The sequence below is a fragment of the Polyodon spathula genome, chromosome 12, assembly GCF_017654505.1.
Source record: "Polyodon spathula isolate WHYD16114869_AA chromosome 12, ASM1765450v1, whole genome shotgun sequence".
NCBI classification, from domain to species: Eukaryota; Metazoa; Chordata; class Actinopteri; order Acipenseriformes; family Polyodontidae; genus Polyodon; species Polyodon spathula.
In genome coordinates, this window is record NC_054545.1 from 37,316,205 (window position 1) to 37,336,902 (window position 20,698).

The following is a 20,698-nucleotide window of genomic DNA, read 5'->3' on the forward strand; positions in this document are numbered from 1 at the left end:
ATTGCCGGGTTGCGTGGGGAGCTGTCAGATTCCAGCGCTAACCTCCCTCTGCAGGGGAACAGAAGAGAAACAAACTCCAGGAAACCAGGGAGGACAATTTAAAAATCTCTGCTGTTTGATGGACCCCTCATTGGAATTATTCGACTTGGAATGTTCGCAGCACAAATAGGAAAAGGGCTTTGTTCTTCTTTACTGGGCATACCTGCCTCTTTTGCTGTGCCTTGCTGTTTCTCAGTGGCTTCAGCTTAGACACATTGGGACTCTGCAAGGCTGTTAACAGAGAAAGCTCCTTATTTTTCACTGCACTCTAACAATAAGGCATGGCATATTTCAGTAAGTGAGGTCAAAGTGTGTTATAATGACACTTTCTGCAATTAGACCTGTTTCCTGTTTTCTCTGAACGCATGGTAAATGATGGAAATGCAATCTAATTCAAATGCATATGGTCTCTCTGCAGAATTACCATGCAGCTTTACCACACTAACCCTATGGTATTCTTGCAATTCATCAGCATTCTGCAATAATTACTGCACCAGCTTGATAATGCAGCTATTGCATTACTCTAGTCAAAGGAGGTGTGACCTGAAGGACGAGGAAAGCCATCCATCAGCAGTGACAGGTTACCCAGAGTCTGAACCTGATAGAACATTCCTGGAAACGCCTCACAACGCTAACTGCCAACATATTTACCTTGCTGTCAGAATAATCCATGTGCCTAACGGAGCGGAGCAACATTTCTATATATGTATTTAGTTGTATTTTTTAAAAAACATTAGTGGTGATGTTAGTTGCAGCTAATTACATTTCCTGAGACTGCACACGCTTAATTAAGATGATTAGTTTCCTAAATGGCATAGGCTAGCTTTCACACAGACTGAAGTAGCTTGGCTTGTGAAGTCTTCTTTCATCCTGTCTGCCTCAGATGCATTAACCCCCCTGTAGACCGAAAGCGAAGGTACAAATCCCTATAACTTGAAACAGGTGTGAGCCGGCAGTGAGGGGGGGTGGGTCTGACTCCTCACTGTCACAGTCCCAGACATTTGGATTGGATAGACGAGGATTGTTAAAGAAGCCTCAGCCTGGCTCTATAGACGCTTTCTATACAGCAGGGAGACTGATAGAAGATAATAATATTACTAGCAATAATAGGAAGAATACTAACAGGATAAAGAGGAACAGCAGCTCTATTAATATCAAACATAATATACAACCACAATAGCAGTTACAATAATACTACTACTAATAATACTGCTAATAATAATAATAATAATAATAATAATAATAATAATAATAATAATAGTAGTCATTTTTAAAGAAACTGAAAGAAGCCCGCTGGAGGTTCCTGACTGGGCCCCAATGCTCACATTCCTTCCTGTCTGTTAGATGCTCTTATCTGCCAGTGATAAAGGTGCTGACTGCGAGAAGCACATTGGGCTTTTCAGTAACATCAACACATTCCAGCTGGCATTCCTCCCAGTCAGTGAAAAACACAGCCGTCCTGATAAAAGAAAGGGCAATCAAAACCCTGCCTAACCAAACCCGTGGAGGGTTCAATAAACACTTTCCCTTACTGCTCTGGACGGATGTAATTCTCTCTATAAGTGGTGGGTATATTTTCATGATCCCCGTATCCCCCTCGTGCCTCCAAAGCCTGTTTAGAAAGCTCAGCCTTCTGCTCCACCTCCTTATTTAATGACTGCAGTAAGACACTGTGCTGGCTGTGAAGCCTGGGAGTTTCTCCTCGTTGCTCTGCAAAGGAACCCCAATCCTGCACTTCATCTCCAGATATTCAGTCCTTGGCCTCCCTCCATCTCAAGAATAGGCTGCCAATTCTGACAAACTGTTAACCGGTTCTGTGATGAACGGTCCACTGGGGGCAAAGCTCAGACCATCAAGCTCATTTTATCCATCACCTGAGCTGGATCCAAATCCAGTCCCCCAGGGTGAAAGTAGCTGGAGAATTAGACTACTGTACCATCTAACCCCTCCATCTCCATCTCTTTGAGCATTAGAGAATGCTGAATATCAGCCTATCTCAAAGTTCTATCTGCATGGAGCCTGTGTGGAGTTCAGTTCTGGGCCATCTAACTCAGTCCCTTAGGAAAGGCTCCCTGTGGGCAGCTGGCTAATTTCCTTCCTTGATCGGTGGGGTTACGGTGTTTTGAATAATCAGAAAGCCTAATGGGGAAAGAATTCCCCGTTCCGGTAGGTTTGTGAGAGTGCAGGGATTGAGAGAGGGCTTATCACTGATCTCTAATCTCCATTTCTAAATCTCCCCCTTCAAAAGCAGAAAATGCTGTAGTAATGTGAAACACCTGTCTGAGGGAAGTATTTGGTGAAAAGGGAGATTCAGGATAAAGCCTTTTGATAATAGACACAGTCTCTAATACACACACATACAAGTCTCTACTGCTTCGTTCTCATGGGTTGAGGTCTTGAACTGGAGCTTTTGCAGCTTCAGCTAGACCACAAACATTGGGTTATTATCACCCCCATTTCAAAGCCATCTAAGGGTATGTGTAAACAACTGGCTGCCCTTTTAAAAGTCCCTCATAGTAAAAGCACAGCAAAGTGTAACAAAGCAGAGTGCAAGCATGGTGAAGCATAAGTAAGCATCGAAAAGCCCAGAGAGGCATGGTAAAGCATATCTAAAAAAAAAGGTAAACTATGGTAAATGAATAGTAAAGCCAGGGGATGAATTGCAGGATTACTGTGCAAATGTACTGTGCTGAACTCCTATAAGGGTGGTGATTGCCATTGTACATCCGCTATTGGTTTCTCCAAAGTGGTCTAGATAATAATTTGACACCCCCCATAATACCATGCTCCCAGTCGCTGGTCCAGACTGAACTACCACAGTCAGAGAGGTCAGTGGCACCCGGGTATTGCCTGGCAGGTCATGATGATGACGATGACAAGGGTATTACCACGGTATATAGACAGAAGGTGGTCAGTGAAATTAAAAACTACGGTATTGCTATAAAATTACCCATTTTATAATACTGAGGTTCTGGGTTGTTTTTTTTTTTTGCCCTTTTGTTTTTTCAAAAATGGAGCCACATGTCTTTACCAAATGTACATCTATCTCTTGGGATTTTGATGTTTATCTGGCTGCCTCACGTTAATTAGGAAAGTGAATCTGAATCACGCAAGGAACCACTGCAGATTTGCAACAGCAGAAACCCAATGCCGCTCCGAGAGGGTCTATCAACGCTCACATGTCTCTTTTGGGGGGCTGTTTTCACTTGACAGCCTCCTGGCACCACACACTGAACTAGCTGATACTGTGCCACCCCCACCCAAGACACCAGATTGTCTCTATTTTCTGTGCAACACAGACCTTTCAGTCAATATAAATGAGGGTCTTATTTTTTTTCTTTGGGAATCACTTTCAGTGCAGAAAATGGGTTACTGGGCCATGTGACCTGCCCACCCTCTTTCTCATGCTCTCTGCTCCAATCCTGACTCAGATATAGAAGTCTCTGTGATCTAACTCCATCATGGATTTCAGCCTGCTACTCATTCCAAGCTGCTCTTATAAGCTCTGAGAATGATATAATGCTACAGTAACCCCCTCCTTCATTCCCAGGCTCCCTGCTTGCTGTCTCTTCTTCCACACCACTCCGTCGATCACTGGGAATTACAGCCCCCCAAAATTATTTTAAACAACTTTGATTTTATCGACGGTTCGGACCTCATTATCTCGGCATCGGTTGGCTGCTGGGAAGATAGCAGCTTGCCATTTTATCACCCTGTAAAGTTGCTGGGTGTCGGAAGAAGAGCTCCGAACCCAAACAACTGTAATTTTTTCCGATTGCAATTACCATTGTGGATAATTGCTTCCTCCACCTGGGCTTCTCCTCCCACACACCTCCTCCTGTTACCAGCATCGCTCCCCCTTGCAGACCCGCCACGGGAAAGTGCTTTTGAAAACACATTGCAACTTCTGTGTTTAGCCAGATGACCAAAAAAATGACTGAAACCAGATATGAAAGTTGTGCTTCCAGCTTGACCGCTATGCATGTGATGTGGCTCACACTTACCCTAACATTTTATAACATCCGTAACTTTAAAAACTCAAACACAGATTCAGAGTAAACAAAAACAAACCTCCAAGGTCTGTATACTGATCATGTCAAAGTCTTCATCTCTGACATCGGCAAGCTTTTAATGAGTCAACGAGACTATACAGATATATATTTAAGAGTTACTGACTTTTAATAAAACTACAAACTATCAATTACTACATGTCAGGTTTGATTTCAGTACCTCTAGGCACAAATTTGCAGAATCAAACTTTAAACAGTAAAACAGAGAAAGAAGAAAAAAGCCAAGTTACCAAACCTTAGAAACCAGTTTAAATGTACTGGAGCCTTATGAAATTTTACTATACATCTTGTATTTGCTCAATGTTCTTCCTGGCTAATTGGTTTATATTTCTCTTCTTCTGCATTGCAGAGCTGTAATGTATTTTTTGCCCTCGGGCCTATGTTCACCACACACCCCTCACTAATAGGAGGGCTGGTTTCCTGCTGCATTACAGCTCTGTACATTCTGTTTACTTTGGGCTTGTGCCATCCTGGGCATTGTCAAGCCTTTGAAAGTAAACAACATCACAGCTGCTAAATTCCCCGTCTCTCTGGGAGAGATTTTGACGTAAGACCCTAACCTTCACAGGTTTTTCTAATTCTTAGTATTTCAAACCTCTGATCTTCTTAATTGGACTGAAAAAAGGGGATTATAAACAAGGCCATTTTTCAACCCCTGAGGCGGTTTCTAAACTGCACTGAATTTGCTGGCTCACAGATGCACAGAGCGGGATCAAGTCCCCTGCAATGATCTGTCAAACTTTCACATAGAATTTTTAGTCTTCTACACCCCATGTTGAATTCTCAAACTGATGCGTTTTCATAAAAGAGAGTTAAGCTACCCTGGGAGACCAATGTGGTTCATTCAAATCGCTGGCTCTAAGATTGCTGAGTTTTTGGAAGTGGAACTGCTGAAATGCCCAGAGCTGTATTACCTCAATTGAATGCACTTTTATTTGTACATGCATTTGCAGGATCCCAGCACTGACTTTCCTTTACTGCATGTTCCGGCTATCAGATACCAGGAAGCTCTCTCCTCAGTGTCGGTAAGATAAGATGAAAGCTCACACCAGTGAATACAATGGAAAAGGGGCCATTTACAAACTGACAGCTTATTGATACTGAACTGGACTGCTGTGCTGTCAGACTGCCAGTCTGTAGGCAGTCCATTAGCCCTACGATAATCTACAACTTGCTCCATCCACACAATGCATGCTGGGATCAATGCATGGAGAGGAGGTGCCAGTCAGCCAGTGACACATGATGCCTGAAAGTTGGACTTCCTTTTGTATTTCTCTACCCACTAAATAAAGCGCAGGACCTCTTTCAAAACACACATGCTGCGTTCATATCTTAAAGCTATAGCACCTGCAGTCTGTATTGCAGACACTGACTCCTGTTGAAAGGGCATTCCTGATAGTTTGCATGTGCTGCTCTTAATCAGAGATCTCTTCACAGAGGTTACTGTTAACTACACTATACTGTTGAACCCTACATATGAAGGCAGGACTGGCGAGGGCCTTGGAACAATTAGTCACGGATCTGTTGTCTGTTTTATAGGGTGTCTTTAAGCGACACAGAATTGGGAGGCTTGCTAGGAAGTTTTTGGTTCAGATCTGCAGAGCTTTTTCCTTTTATTAGTGGGTCTAAGGCACGGATGCACAGATCTGGTCTTTGAGGTCTGAAGTCCTCCAGGTTTTATAGGCATCATTAAATAATGGACTGGTTAAGACTTAGAAGGAGGTTCAATTGGTTTAATTAAGTAATTCAGAACTGTACACCCCTGCTCTAGGGAGCAGAGATGCCACTTTGAAATATGAATTTCAAATCCACCGCATGGACAAGCAGGTGGGCATTATCAGGGCTCATTTGTTAACTTTTGCACAGAAAATGGAAAAATCTAATCTGTCCAAAGAAACCACACCAGGGTGTCCAATTCTGGTCCTGGAGGGCCATTCCACTGCAGGTTTAACAGGTAAAATGAGGTCATTAACTACTGCAGGGTCTGGATGGAACAGGCTTGGAACAAAGACCAGGAGTGCAAGGGTGAACTCTGGCCACCCAGCTTTAACAAGCAAGGGCTTTTCCATACTACATACTACCCATATGATGCCGTAAACAATCTTAAGCGCGAAGGGAAGCAGTACTTAGAGGGTAGGGGATAGGGGGTGGGGCTGGGTTGAGGAAAGGAAGGAGCTCTGGCATCAGCATACAGTCTGGAAAACATGCATAACACAAACTAAAGGGAAAAAACATAAACATTGCGAAACACACGCACACACACACTCAGTAAAACCACCGGGATGGCTGCAAAACGAAAAACTGAATGTAAAAATGTTCTTTAATGCAGACGTTTATTGGCTATGTGCTGCAATGTATTCCAACATCTGTTGCAATATATTGCAGCAAATAGCAAACAAACTTGTATTTAAAAAAAAAAAAAAAAAAAAAAAACAGAAATGAGATATGTTACACTATGCTGCATTAAAAACATATTTTGGGGTACCTATGAAATTATTGGGAAATATTATATTTGTTTCCATGGGGTTTCAAATAGTGCCACTAATATCTCTCTGCAATACAAGGAACTCATTTCATTTGAATAAAGTCGTGTATTAAATTATTTCAGGTCCTGCCAGCAGGGGGCACAGGAATGTCAGGCTGCTTTAGTATCTTCCTTTCACCTCTGGAAGCATGAGTTCTGTTTAGGTCACAAGGAACAACACATCAGGCAGTTTCAGAATGAGATGCTACGATGTGGTGCTGGACCTGGGTGCTGAACTGCTCCCCTTACCCCTAAGAGGGTGGCCCCTCCAGGGCAAGCTGGAGAGATGGTTGCTGGGTCATTTTGCTGCTCGGTGGATAAAGAGAGATGGTTTCCAGCACAGCCAGCCCATCCCCAGTCATAAGCACTGGAATTCATCTACAAAAATCAAATTCATATTTAAGCAAATAACACAAAACACAACCCAGCGAAGCAGCCATTCCATGCCCCGGGCCCAGCGTGCATGATATCTCAAAGTACATTGCACTATAAATCATTCCCATGTTAGGAGTGAGGCTCAGGGTTAGCAGGCTCACATATGGAAGTGTTCAGTGTAATCCTGATAGGGCTGGAGGGTACCGCGTATTCTTTATTCTTTATTGCCAGCCAGGGGAGGCTCAGCTGCAGCACAATGATCATCTGCTGGATAAAGCAACCCACAGTCATTCCACACACCACACAGGAGCACCTTCAGAGCCAGTGAGAGAATCCAGGACACTGGTTATTATATTAAGGGCTCTGACTTTAAAGAGACAGTACTCAGTTACATGCATCCACTGTTCAGCTGAGGGAACACAAATTTACTTTTTCAGCAGCCGTGGTTTGAAACCTGGTTCCAGGAGACCGGTAGACCTCGTTTGAAAGCTGTATCAAACCCCAAGTCTCCCCTAGTGTGCCTGCCATGTAGTGGCCTGAAACCAAGTCTCCTGAAACCAAGTTCTACACCACAGATTGGCATTGGCGTTCCTTCAGCTTAACATACACAGAATGTCTGATTTGTTATCTTCCGCTTGCTAACTTTATTGGGATACACTCGTTCTCAGTAGTAGGGACTCTACCTGTTGCCATTATCCCCATTCTAATACCGGTGTTAAAGGATCTGCATTACTACAGCCGCACACTAGGCGGCAGCACGTTTGCAAAAAGAAGAGAGATTCTATGTGCTGCAGAGGTTGTTGTTCTGAAAGGAGAAACACTCTGCAGTTTTCAAAGGGGCTTCTGGCAAAGCGATTCTGCAGCCCCTACTCGGGACTCAACATAAGAACTGCATCATGTCATGTTGGTAACGTTTTCTTAGTTATACTGCCATTGCTCATATCATCCACCAATGAACAGTTCATCTCTGACAGTTATGAATGGCTGACCAACACGCATATACTGATGTATCATCCCGTTGGAATAGCAACGATTGATTTACTAATAAAAGCAGCATTTATAACAACAACAACAACGCACAGAAGAAACCGTTATAGTGTTATATTTTGGATTTGCTAATAATATTCTGCTTTTTTTTTTTTTTTTTTTTTTTTTTTTTTTTTTTTTTTTTTTTGACGAACTAGGAATTGAAATTGGTACAATAAGAGATATTAGAAAGTGCCTTGTAGTTGTTGTTCTTGTATATCCTGTCGGGGTTATTTTCCGGTATTGCACTGCAATAGAACTTAAATACCTGTAATAGGTAAGCAGTTCGAGAAAGGGTTCCGAGTTCGTGTTAAGCGCACCTTGTTACGGATGTATATAGGGCTACATATGCCTTCTAAAAAAAAAGGCAGCAGTACATTATGTTTTCTTTAAACAATTTGTTCTTATTTTTCACCAACCAGAAACAATTAAAGACTATTTTCCCCTGGTTTTGAAATCCAACACCTAAAAAATAAAACACGCACAAATTAAAGGTGAGCTCATATTTGATATAAGTTTGGCTGGTCAGTGATTGCTATTAATGTCGTGTTTATCGGGACGTTGTCTTTCCAGAAGCCGTCTATAGAGTTGCGCCGGCCGGGTTATAGCTCACAGGTCAAACAGCCGGGTGTTTGTTCCCCTAAACTCAAAAGCGTGTGAAAAAAACTCAAAGGATGTGGATTAAGATAATACAGCAGGGAACAGGTGACGCAAACAATCAATACATCGCCGTGTGAGAAGCAGATTCTAATACCAAACCTCCACTCATAAAAAAGATGGGCGTCATTTAGTTTCAGTTGAGTTTCTAATATGGTCTCTGATTGACTTCAATTCAATGCCAAACCCCAATATTGAAGGAATTTCTTGTCCCTTCGAGCTGTTGTGTGGGTTGGCTGTTAATTCGACAGAATACATTGGGGTGTTATAGTAGGCTATGCAGCCCACGTTTAATTAATACAAAATCAGAAAATACATGATATTGGTTGAAAAACATCATAAATCACAAATCCTAAAACTGTAGGTTAACCACTAAATCAAGCACTCCACAATGAGATTTACAATCAGATTAGTTTAGCCTATAGTGACTTGCTGTGCTTGAACTAAGAAACATGAGCCCTGGCGTGATAATGGATTTACCGTGTGGAAACATATAATACATGAGATAGAGTACTATATCAAATATGAATATGTGTCACACTTTCCCACATATTTTCAAATATATTTAACAATATGATTATAACGAGCTTTATGGAAAATATGTTTCAAGAACAAGTTCCCACAACATTGCTCTTTTCAATTGTACTGTTTATATATGTGTGTGTGTGTGCGGCCTGTTCCAGAGCCCGGTAAACGAGATGATACAAACTCACTGCACGGTTTCTAATGGTAACATTTCTATACCGCTTCACTTCTTTACCAGCGTGGGTAACAATGGGCTAGTGAACCGGAGCAGTTCACTACTTCTTCATCTCTACCTACCAGTCAACTCTCCGCACAAGCTTCTCAAGCTCTCTCAAATTAAAAAAAAAAAAAAAAAAAAAAAGTTTCTGCCACTAGTGATGTAGTGACATCACCAGAGCACAGCCAATAATAGCCCGGAGTGGAGAATTTGGGGGGTTGGAATAGGTATGCGGATTCCTTGTGATACTAGTTTACACACACACGCTGCAGGATTGGAGATGGCATCTCAGCACCGATGTCTTCAAAGAGCCTTCGTTATTTATTCGGTGTATTGCTAATCAGTGGTCACGGATGAATAAGCTAAGCAGGTCTTCAGCTGGATTTCACATCGGCTCTCTGTGAATTCGTGGCGCCTGGGAACCCGTGATTATTTTACAATTTGTACTGTACTGTTACAAAAAAAAAAAAAAAAAAAGTAAAACAGAACATTACGCGTCCTTACAGGCGGGCACTCTGATGAACTCCTTTCAACTTAGCTAAAGTTTGTTTATTTGTTTAATTTTTTTAATTTTTTTGTTAATCATCTGCCAGTGTTATTTCTTGCTGGCTGGCTCGTTTAATATCTTGGATCAATATTACAAAAACAACAAGACAAACCGAGGAGACAGATTTGTTTTCTTTTAACGGACGCATTGAGCCGTCTGGCGTATGCAAGAATTCAGAATTGTATCTGATCTTTCTCTGTAGGTGAAACTGCAATCTGAGGGTTTAGCATTTCACGCTCTGGGTGGATTTTATAGCCCCCAACGAAAGGAAAGGTGCGGTTTTGTTTCGCCTCGCCTCGCCTGTCTGTCTGTCAGTCGGTGAGAGATTTCCTCACTTGTTAGCTGGCGATCGGAGGTGGTACCATGTTGCTTCCCAGAGTACGATGGGCACCGTGCGTCCGACTGACCCTGCTGCTGTGCGGATTACTCTTTTCGATAGTTGTGGATGGATGCCCCACTAAATGTAGCTGCTCTGGACCCAGTGTGGATTGCCACGGCCAGGGCTTCAAATCGGTCCCCAGGGGCATCCCACGGAACGCGGAGAGACTGTAAGTACCCCAGGCTATACTGCGCTAAATGATCTCGTCCCAGCAACTGTTGTTTTTTCACTCCATTGTGCAATGTAATGTCGCTCCCACAGGTTTTTTTTTCCACAGGTTGTCTGTTGCTGGTGCTTATTCTTCTACGGCACGGAGCTGACATTTAGATAGTTTCCACCTGTCTATGATTATGGATTGGGTTACTGTACGGCAAGCCACGCATGTCAGCTGTGTGACATCATTATGACCTGTATTCGCTATGCTAGTAGCTGCATGATAATGCAACAGGTAAATGCTCTGCATTAAATAATAAAAAATAAAATACATACATATATAAATAAAAGTGCATTGCACGCATAAAAAGACGACTATTGAATATGAATATTTTTGGTTTCCAGATATGGGTTAAAATCTAGTGTTCATGTCAAATCGACGTAGTGGAAAATGTAGGTTACATGTAGGTGTTTATTTGCTGGCGATCCGCAGCCGAATGATGTCATCCATAGTCCAGTGTTTCCGTCCGTCCAGTAGTGCCCTGAATTGGTCTGTGAAAGTTGACTGAGCTGGCCAGCTAACCTTTACTAGCCTATTCAAATCCCTGTGTAGTTTGAAGTTACACCGCTGATCGTGTATGTATCTCCATGCCAGCGGTGTCCCTTGGAAGTTGCAATGTGGTTTTATAATTTGGAACAGCGTTGTTTTGCTTTTTGCACTCATGTAATAGGTTATGCATTGCACAATGCATTTCATTTCAGCCTATTCACAACAGCAAACCGGGTAAGGGTCAAATTGAGACACCTAGGCTTTCCAGAGTTGTTGAATACATTATTGTTGTTGTTATTATTATTATTATTATTATTATTATTATTATTAGTATTGGGTATTTATTTAAAGATTATGATTTCCATTACATGAGAGTAGATGTAAAACTTCATGCTGATTTGAACTCGGCTGTCACCAAGATAAGCATCAACTAAGACGTACCTTTACAGTAAACTAAAGTGATCCTTTTGCGTTTCCTTCCATCTGATGATTCTGATATCCTTCTGCCTGGTGTTGATTGCTGAAGTGTAATGCTGGCTCCAGGGATCAGCTTATTTTGCCTCCCCAGTGCATCAGGAATATACATCAGGCACTGGGGAGCTAGTGATTTTTCCATTTATTTATTTATTTATTTATCTATGTATGTATTTATTGCATTATTAGTTATAAAATAGGATAAAAAAATAAAATAAAAGTTCAAACACTTTAAATTACCATTTGAATGAGTGGCGGGTTAATTATCTACATAGTTCAACCCCTGGGGGCATCTTGGGTCTGTGGTTATGGGAGGAGATAGCGTGCTATTTAATGATGTTAACCCATTCACTCGCATAGTTGAGATTTTCTATAGAAGAAAAAATCACAGTGATGGTTAAATAGTTACAGGACCTGTTCCATGGATGAAATCAGACTCCTATTGCAGAGTAGTGTCACCCATTCCTGGTTTTACTATGAGCTGGATCAGACACAGTGTATAGGTAACAAGCTTATTAAACTTATAGTAAAATCAATAATAATAATAATAATAATAATAATGGATGGATGGATCAAACTGCTGTGTAATGTGAATGTTATTTCCATCCCTGCACTGTGAAGAAGTTGTGGGTATCCTGTGGAATGGGATTCCATAAAAAAGAAGTGTGTGTCGAATAGAAATGAACCAAACTTCTCGTCCTGAACTGTTTTTCTAAACATTTGGAGTAAATATTGAGAAATAAAGAGAAAATGACGGCCAAATTAGGTTGTGTCTGAGCCACTCTGCTCTTATACTGAGTGTTATTATTGTAATTTAATATTGCACAGTGATTCAGTAACATCGCACACAGTGATTCAGTAACATCGCACACAGTGATTCAGTAACATCGCGCACAGTGATTCAGTAACATCGCACACAGTGATTCAGTAACATCGCACACAGTGATTCAGTAACATCGCACACAGTGATTCAGTAATATTGCACACAGTGATTCAGTAATATTGCACACAGTGATTCAGTAATATTGCACACAGTGATTCAGTAATATTGTGCACAGTGATTCAGTAACATCGCACACAGTGATTCAGTAATATTGCACACAGTGATTCAGTAATATTGTGCACAGTGATTCAGTAACATCGCACACAGTGATTCAGTAATATTGCACACAGTGATTCAGTAATATTGCGCACAGTGATTCAGTAATATTGCGCACAGTGATTCAGTAATATTGCACACAGTGATTCAGTAATATTGCGCACAGTGATTCAGTAACATTGCGCACAGTGATTCAGTAATATTGCACACAGTGATTCAGTAATATTGCGCACAGTGATTCAGTAACATGCGCACAGTGATTCAGTAACATTGCGCACAGTGATTCAGTAACATCGCGCACAGTGATTCAGTAACATCGCACACAGTGATTCAGTAACATCGCGCACAGTGATTCAGTAACATCGCACACAGTGATTCAGTAACATCGCACACAGTGATTCAGTAACATCGCACACAGTGATTCAGTAACATCGCACACAGTGATTCAGTAACATCGCACACAGTGATTCAGTAACATCGCACACAGTGATTCAGTAACATTGCGCACAGTGATTCAGTACACAGTGATTCAGCGCACACAGTGATTCAGTAACATCGCGCACAGTGATTCAGTAACATCGCACACAGTGATTCAGTAACATCGCGCACAGTGATTCAGTAACATCGCACACAGTGATTCAGTAACATCGCACACAGTGATTCAGTAACATTGCACACAGTGATTCAGTAACATCGCGCACAGTGATTCAGTAACATCGCGCACAGTGATTCAGTAACATCGCACACAGTGATTCAGTAACATTGCACACAGTGATTCAGTAACATCGCGCACAGTGATTCAGTAACATTGCGCACAGTGATTCAGTAACATCGCGCACAGTGATTCAGTAACATTGCGCACAGTGCACACAGTGATTCAGTAACATCGCGCACAGTGATTCAGTAACATCGCACACAGTGATTCAGTAACATCGCGCACAGTGATTTAACAGTAACGTAACATTGTGCACAGTGATTCAGTAACATTGCACACAGTGATTCAGTAATATTGCGCACAGTGATTCAGTAACATCGCGCACAGTGATTCAGTAACATTGCGCACAGTGATTCAGTAACATCGCGCACAGTGATTTAGTAACATTGTGCACAGTGATTCAGTAACATTGCACACAGTGATTCAGTAATATTGCGCACAGTGATTCAGTAACATTGCGCACAGTGATTTAGAAGGGGTGATCATCACAGGATTTAGGGGAGCTAAGAGGGCAATGCTCTGGGATCCTGATTACATTATGGTAGCTCACGTGACTGAATGGGGTTAAACGCGGCTGAACAGTTGAGAAAAATAAATAAATAAATATAGAATTCTGGATTATTATTTCTTTCAATTCAATTAAGTGAAAGGTCATGGGTGCCAGAGCCGTGGGGGCTAGTTGACCCGGCAGACCCCCAGGACCATGTAGGGGGTCCGATAGAGAAATAAACAAAGAGAGGGAGCCAGGCTCCTGGTGAGAGGTGTTTGTATTTCTAAATAATATTTGACTTTCCCAACAGTGGACTAACAAAAGGGAAATAATATTAGTAATAGTAATTAAAAAAAAAAAAGAATAAATAAAAAGCAGTTGACAGGAGCAGAGACAGCAACGTGAAGAGCAGTTGTAGTGTCCAGTGCATCAGGAATGATAACAGGGGTCCCAGACCACAGCCTGTTTCATAACTGCACACCACAAACACACCAGGCCTGCTTTCAGTGCCTTATTGTTCTTTTGCTTGTTACAGTGCTTTTATTTTCATGGTGTTCAGGTGGACAGCGAGTAATAGTTATGAATCGAGTCCCAGTCACACTCTTCAGAGATGCCCGTGTTTTTCAAAGCCAGTGCTGAGTGTGAATATTTAATTTACAGCACAGCACAGTGCTTCTACTGGCTGTCATCGACAAGATCAAGCAATCTGCTTCAGTGTGCACAACTGAGGCATTATTCACACTGGGGGCACAGTTGAGACATTTTGTTGGTACTTCATCTCAACCAAAATATAATATAAAATGACCTTTCGTCACTATAAAATGAAGTCTCAGTTATACCTGCTTGTACTGTAAACAAGAATGGATGGATTTGACCTTCAACCTTTTTCCAATAAAGTTAAGAATGATTTATCTGTTACTTATTTAACTGTAAACAACTGTGTGTGTGTGTGTGTGTGTGTGGTGTGTTGTGTGTGTGTCTGAAATAGTTAACTGTCCACACAGTAGTGCCATGTAACACCATGCTGGGAGTCAGGAGCTTGGTAAGAATCTGCTCTGAGTGTGAAGGGAGCCCGACCGAGCCACCAACAGCACATGCTGTTCCTTGGAGCTTATCCATCAGTGCTGGTCAAGCTCAATATGGCATTGATGGCAGTGCGCAAATACATTGACCACATTCATTCAGTTGTTTATTTATTTTCTTGTGTCCTTGGTAATGCATAAAGAGTTGTCTGGGCATGGCACAAAAAAAAAATTGCTCCAAGACAGATGGGGTGTGTGAGGCAATCCAAAACACACTCTTAAAGAGCTTTTCATGGCAGGCTTCTAAAGGTGCTTTTACTTTAGACCACAACATCAAAGGGGAGCTCTGGCACACACAAAGGGTTAGAAACATTTAGAAAAGGGGTCCAAGTTACAGACATCATAGGAAAAGGCTATTCCCAAATATTTTGGTCACAACAACACAGATTTCTTCCAAGCATGGGCGGCAGCTTAAACACTAGAGCAACTTGTGGATTGGGAGCAGACCCAGTAGCTGCTCAACGGCATGGGCCCCCGATGCACTGTTCAGGGGTGCGCTGGAGCTGGAGCGAGGCTGGGATATCTCCGCACAGAGTTTATCCTTTTCCAGTCTGAAAAGCATGTACGTCAATGGGAATGCAAAGTCAAGCTTGCTATTTGTTTAGGTTTTGAACTGGTAATAAAAGCAGAGGGCTGCATCTCTCTGGGATGTAAATGGTCTTCTCTGTGGGTCAGCTGTGGGGTTCGTGTTTATAGCTTCTCTGCCGAGTAAGCAAGCTCTCAGGGTTTGGCAGGTTCTCATGCCTTCTGTGCAGTACGTTAGCCGCAGCGAGCATTTGGACAGGAGCTTTTCATTTCATTTATTTGTTTTGATTTTCTATGCTTTTTTTATCTCTTGATTTCTTTCTTATAGTATAAATCTATATGTCACTCGTTTAGTCGGTTGTTTTTGTTTCACACACATTTCCAGCCAGTTCTTTGGAAATTAGGAATAGGACATTAGCCCAGTTTTTGGAACCGATAGCCCCTTTTTTGGAAATTAGCCCCCAGTTTGTGATAATGTTGCCATTAGTTCCAATAAGAGTTAGGAAAATGGATTTACATTTTGTGGTTATCACTTCCTTAAGCGAATATGGGTCTGGAACAAAAAAAAACAAAAACACATCCAAGAATTGTGTGAAGCCAGCGACTTGTTTCTTTTTTTCCCCCTGACAGTCCTGATGAGTTTTTCAGGGTGTGCCCCCTCCACAAAACAATCAATCAGACCCTGACAGATTCCAGAGGCTGCATGTTTCACACATGGGGCTTCTTCACTTTACAAGCATGTGGGAGATGAAAGGCACAAAGGGAGATCTTTTGTTTTGTGAAAGTTGCGGTTTGGTAATAAACTCTGTTATTTGATCTCGGAAGAGTGCAAATTAAGCAGCTTACAGTAGGAAATAACAGGACGAATCAGAAATCATGAAAATGACATTAACACAAGAAACACTGTGGTAGGGAGAGACTGAGGGAGCGAGGGCCAGGGCAAGCTGCAGGAGAACTTCACTGCCCTTTATCTCATAGTAAAAGCACTGCTTACCATTGTAAAAGCATAGCAAAGTGTAATCATGAAAGCATGGCAAAGCATAGGCAAGTATTGTAAAGAATATTGCACAGACATGGCTAACCATGCTAAACTATGTTGACTGCATAGTATTACGGTGGGAAAAGCATGGACAAAATGGAAAAATGACCATAAAGTATTATATCCATAAACTTTCATAAGGGTGAACAGAGGTCGCGTTAACGCATAATTTGCATCCTAGACGCAAAATAAATCCATTGGACGGAAAAACAATTTGTCTTGCGTTCACGGGACTCACAGAATGGGAAAAGGACGCAGGCATGCATATTCGTAATAATCTGTTACACTGCACCAAAATGACTGTAAAATACTTGCTTGTTTTTTTTAAAAAAAAGTGCAATATAACAGCATTGATTAAGGTACCCTCCAGTCCTGTAGGTGGCAGCAATCAGCCTCACATTTGGCTTTGCCATCAATATTAAGGATATTTACTTTTAGGCCCTGTCCACACCACGTACATAGAATGAGATTTTTTGAACGACTACATGCTATAAAGTTTAAACGTTCATTAAAATGTACCAAAGTGCATATCCCTGGAGTTTATTAGCCTTTGTGTTGGGCACGTGCGTTTCAGGAACGCATGAACAGAAAAGCTAGCGCGACCTCTGGGTGAAACCCTCAACCCTCCTTTGGGAACCCTGTGGGAAATGCTTATGCCCAGCTACAGGGATATAGCAGAGTATGACCCACATTTTGAGCTCCATCTTAAGAACCTCTCATCGAGTTCTGATGAAACTTGACCTGGGCATTCCACAGCTGAAAGATTGAGGCTTTTGCAATCTAGTCTATATTGTAACCGAGTTCTTGATTGTGCATGTTTTGACCTAATCATGTCTTTATGTTCAGGACCAATTGATTCAACTTTGCATTGGACATTTGTTCCTAAGATGGAGTTATTCTATATACCGTGAGCAAAGGTATTGACCTGCGTTTTCATGGCAATGATGCACAATAGATGAGTGAGGCTATATATAAAAAGAAAGCTGTACTTAAAAGATAATTGTGATTCAGTTAATACTGTTCCATCCATTTTCTCGCAATTGCTAATTTAATTTGCTTCTTTATATCTGCTCAGATTTTCTGGTGGGAGTGTTTAAAGTCAAGGATGCATAAAAGGGGAGAAAGCTTACCCTTGACCCTGTGTCACAAACAAACATCTGTGAACTCTTATACCACACTCTAATTGGTTGTATGTGTGTTTCCTGTTTTCACAACTAGCCAGGGAGATCCAGTTGAGCCAATACGCTAATGGAGACATTCATATCAATTGTAGCAACCATGACTCATTCTTCTAAGTAGCTGTGATTGGCAACAGATGCTCGGCAGTATCTGAGGAGGTGAAAGATCCTTGTGTACTGTGTTGTACAGAACTACCTGTACAGGTAATTACTAATTAAACATCAATACAGGCTGGTCAGCTAGGTCTGCAGTATTTAAAACTAGTATTTCAATCTGAATTTTATATTCCATTGTACGTGGTAGCAGATTGCCAGCACTGTCAAGACATGTGGTCCTTGTTAGCTTTATCTATTTCTTTCTTTTAAAAGGAAGTCTGGCACAGCACCCTCTTGAACGCCTGGGTGCTCCTATGATAGTGATGTCAGCCTGTTACAGATTCAGCCCCTGACGTGTCTGTCTTGCCATTGTGGAAAACACTGCAGCAGAGGATACAGAACTGTGTGTAGAATTATTACCCAGAATGTTATTCAGAACATTTTTCCTTCTGAATAGCTACAATGTTAGCTGCTTGAAAAGTGTTAATACTGTATGAATTGCCTAGCTGTGCCTGTTTGATCATGTCAAGGATTGTTTTTGTACTGTAGGATTTAGGAAATATAGGAAAAATAAGGGGCATTGGAGTGAGAATGAAAAGATGGTGAATCAGACCAGTTATTCAGTTTTGTAAACCTGACTCGTATCCAGTTCAAAGAACCCAAAAGCCTTTATTTTGATTGTAAAATTCTAGCGGAACATCACGTGCACGGGTGTTCTTGTGTTTAATTGTGGAAAGGCGTTATGATTGGTTGATTTTTTTTGCTACACATTGAAAGGCTGTAGTGAGATTTCCTTGTCCTTGGAGAGCTGTCCCATGTCGGCTCCCAATGTGTGTTTAATTAACGAGTTTGAAGAGCCGGGCACAGTGCCGTGGAAGCCCTTTGAAATCCAATACCACTTTAAATCAGATTTCTAAATGTTTACGTACATTATGAGAAACACACTGAGCCCGCTCGGCAAGGAGCTGGAGCTTGGCGCATCCTTTAACTTTTTAACCCTTGCTGTTTTTATTTGAACAAACGGAAGCTTGCGCAGCAGCAGCGATTCAGGAGCAATACAAACGGGCTAGAAACTGAGCGCCTGTGCATAGGGGTTTAATGTAAACCATTGCTTTGGCTTATGTGTTCAAACTGCGGTGGCAATTATTGTGTGTCACGCTGGCTGATACTTTGGGTAATGTGGTGATTCAGGACTGGTACCCTTCTTAGCAACAGCAAGTTATTACAGGGCAGCTCCCATTGCCATAGTTGAACATTATATACCAAACCATATAGTATGTGAGATAAGAGCCTGGTTTGAGCAGAGAGGCTGAAAGGCAGAATACCCCATTGAGAAGTGCTGTGAGTCTGGGAGGCAGTGTGGTTAATGGGCTGAAGTTATCTGTGGCAAGTGGATAGAGCTGAGGACCTGGGAGGCTGATTGGCAACCACTCACAAGCGGATTGGGTCGATTTGTTATATTAGTTCCAATGTGTCTGGAAGGGAACAGCATTTTAAAATCTTTAAATGAGACCTTGCAAACCTCACAATCCTCCCAGGCTACGCATTGCATTGCACATGCTATTAACAGAAGATATACAGTCCTTTGAAAGTGATTTAAATCAGGTTCATTAAACAAAGTGACTCTGACTTGGGAGGTACTGTTCATTAGAGTGACGATCCTCTATAACATTGCTCACACTCTAGTGTGGGTCGACCAGCGCTGAAACCAAGCTGTTTGATGTTGCTGTATCGAGGCAACTCAGTTCATTGGAGCTGCCAAGTTGGGGCAGCCGACAAATAAACATGGCATTTGAAACTTCACTGTTTTTCAGCCGATGCTGACTGAAATGTTTGTAACACTTGACTTGGATTCATGCACTTCTGTCTTTGAATTGAGTATGGTAGTTCAAGTTTTTGGCACTTTTAAGTTGATTGGTAGGCTTTTGAAAGGTATCAGTACAAGTGGTTTCCTATGAAGAACACTCTAAAGATTAAAGAAGATGGATTCATCTTCTGTTTCTTCACTCTGCTGCTCTGTGGGGGTGAGTGAGTGGAGGCATGCTGTATTATAAGAACTGCTTCTTTCCTCTGTGGCAGGCTGCAGAGAGCAAGCAGTGTAAAAGCTGCATTCCAGGTATCATTCCCTCCAGCACCACACAAGTGTGGCTCGGCTGCCTGAGTATTCACAACGTGAGGACTGACAAAGCACTTATTCAAATGTGAGACGTGCTCAAGACAATGACCAGGTCATTGGAACCATTGTTGCGACTGTAAGACAGGTTTAGGTTAGATTATTGGTTGCATTCTTTAGTTCTACTGCAGAACTATGCAGTTACCATAGTTGTTGATTTTGATTTTCTAACTGTCCCAATTTTCCTCTCTGTTTTTAGAGACCTGGACCGAAATAACATCACCCGGATCACTAAAGTGGACTTCGCTGGAGTAAAGAACCTGAGAGTTTTGTGAGTATTTGTCTTTTCCCCCTATGAGTGTGGGCATTTAAAATGATGCTCTGCAGGTCTTGTGAAAGGTTTGGGTTTCAATACGGTATGACCGCAGGGTTCAGTATGGGAGGGATGCTTGCTGAGCTTGCACGATGTCTTCCAGCACCATACCTGCTTTAGCTGTGGCCTCCTAAGTGTGAGGAGCCTGTAATCTTCTAAATCAGGAGCCTTCCACTCCTGGTCTTTGCTCAAACCCTGTTCTAAATTCTTTAATTAAACCTCCATCCAGACCCTTAAGTAGTGAATGATCTAATTTTACCTGTTAAACCTGGAGTGGAATGGTCCTCCGGGACCGGAATGGTCCACCCCTGAAGGCATCACCCCGGTGTGGCTCAACCACTTGTGGTCTGAAACTTTAGAGCCGCATTTCTACATACATATTGAGTGAGGGCTGTCGCAGCACATTCTGATGTTGCCATTGAGGAAATGAAGCTGAAGTCACTGGGGGTGGG

General features: G+C 41.9%; 1 protein-coding gene across 3 annotated transcripts in view; it reads left to right on the forward strand.

Annotated features, from left to right (window-relative positions):
• The first annotated feature begins 9,683 nt into the window (after positions 1-9,683).
• Positions 9,684-20,698, forward strand: part of LOC121324005 (slit homolog 3 protein-like) — a 104,945-nt gene continuing 93,930 nt past the window's right edge. For all 3 annotated transcript variants that reach the window (XM_041265372.1, XM_041265373.1, XM_041265374.1), the window contains exons 1-2: positions 9,684-10,528; positions 20,133-20,204. In XM_041265372.1, coding sequence (XP_041121306.1) covers positions 10,344-10,528; positions 20,133-20,204 — 257 coding nt within the window. In that variant the 5' untranslated portion in view covers positions 9,684-10,343. The remainder of the gene's footprint in view (positions 10,529-20,132; positions 20,205-20,698) is intronic.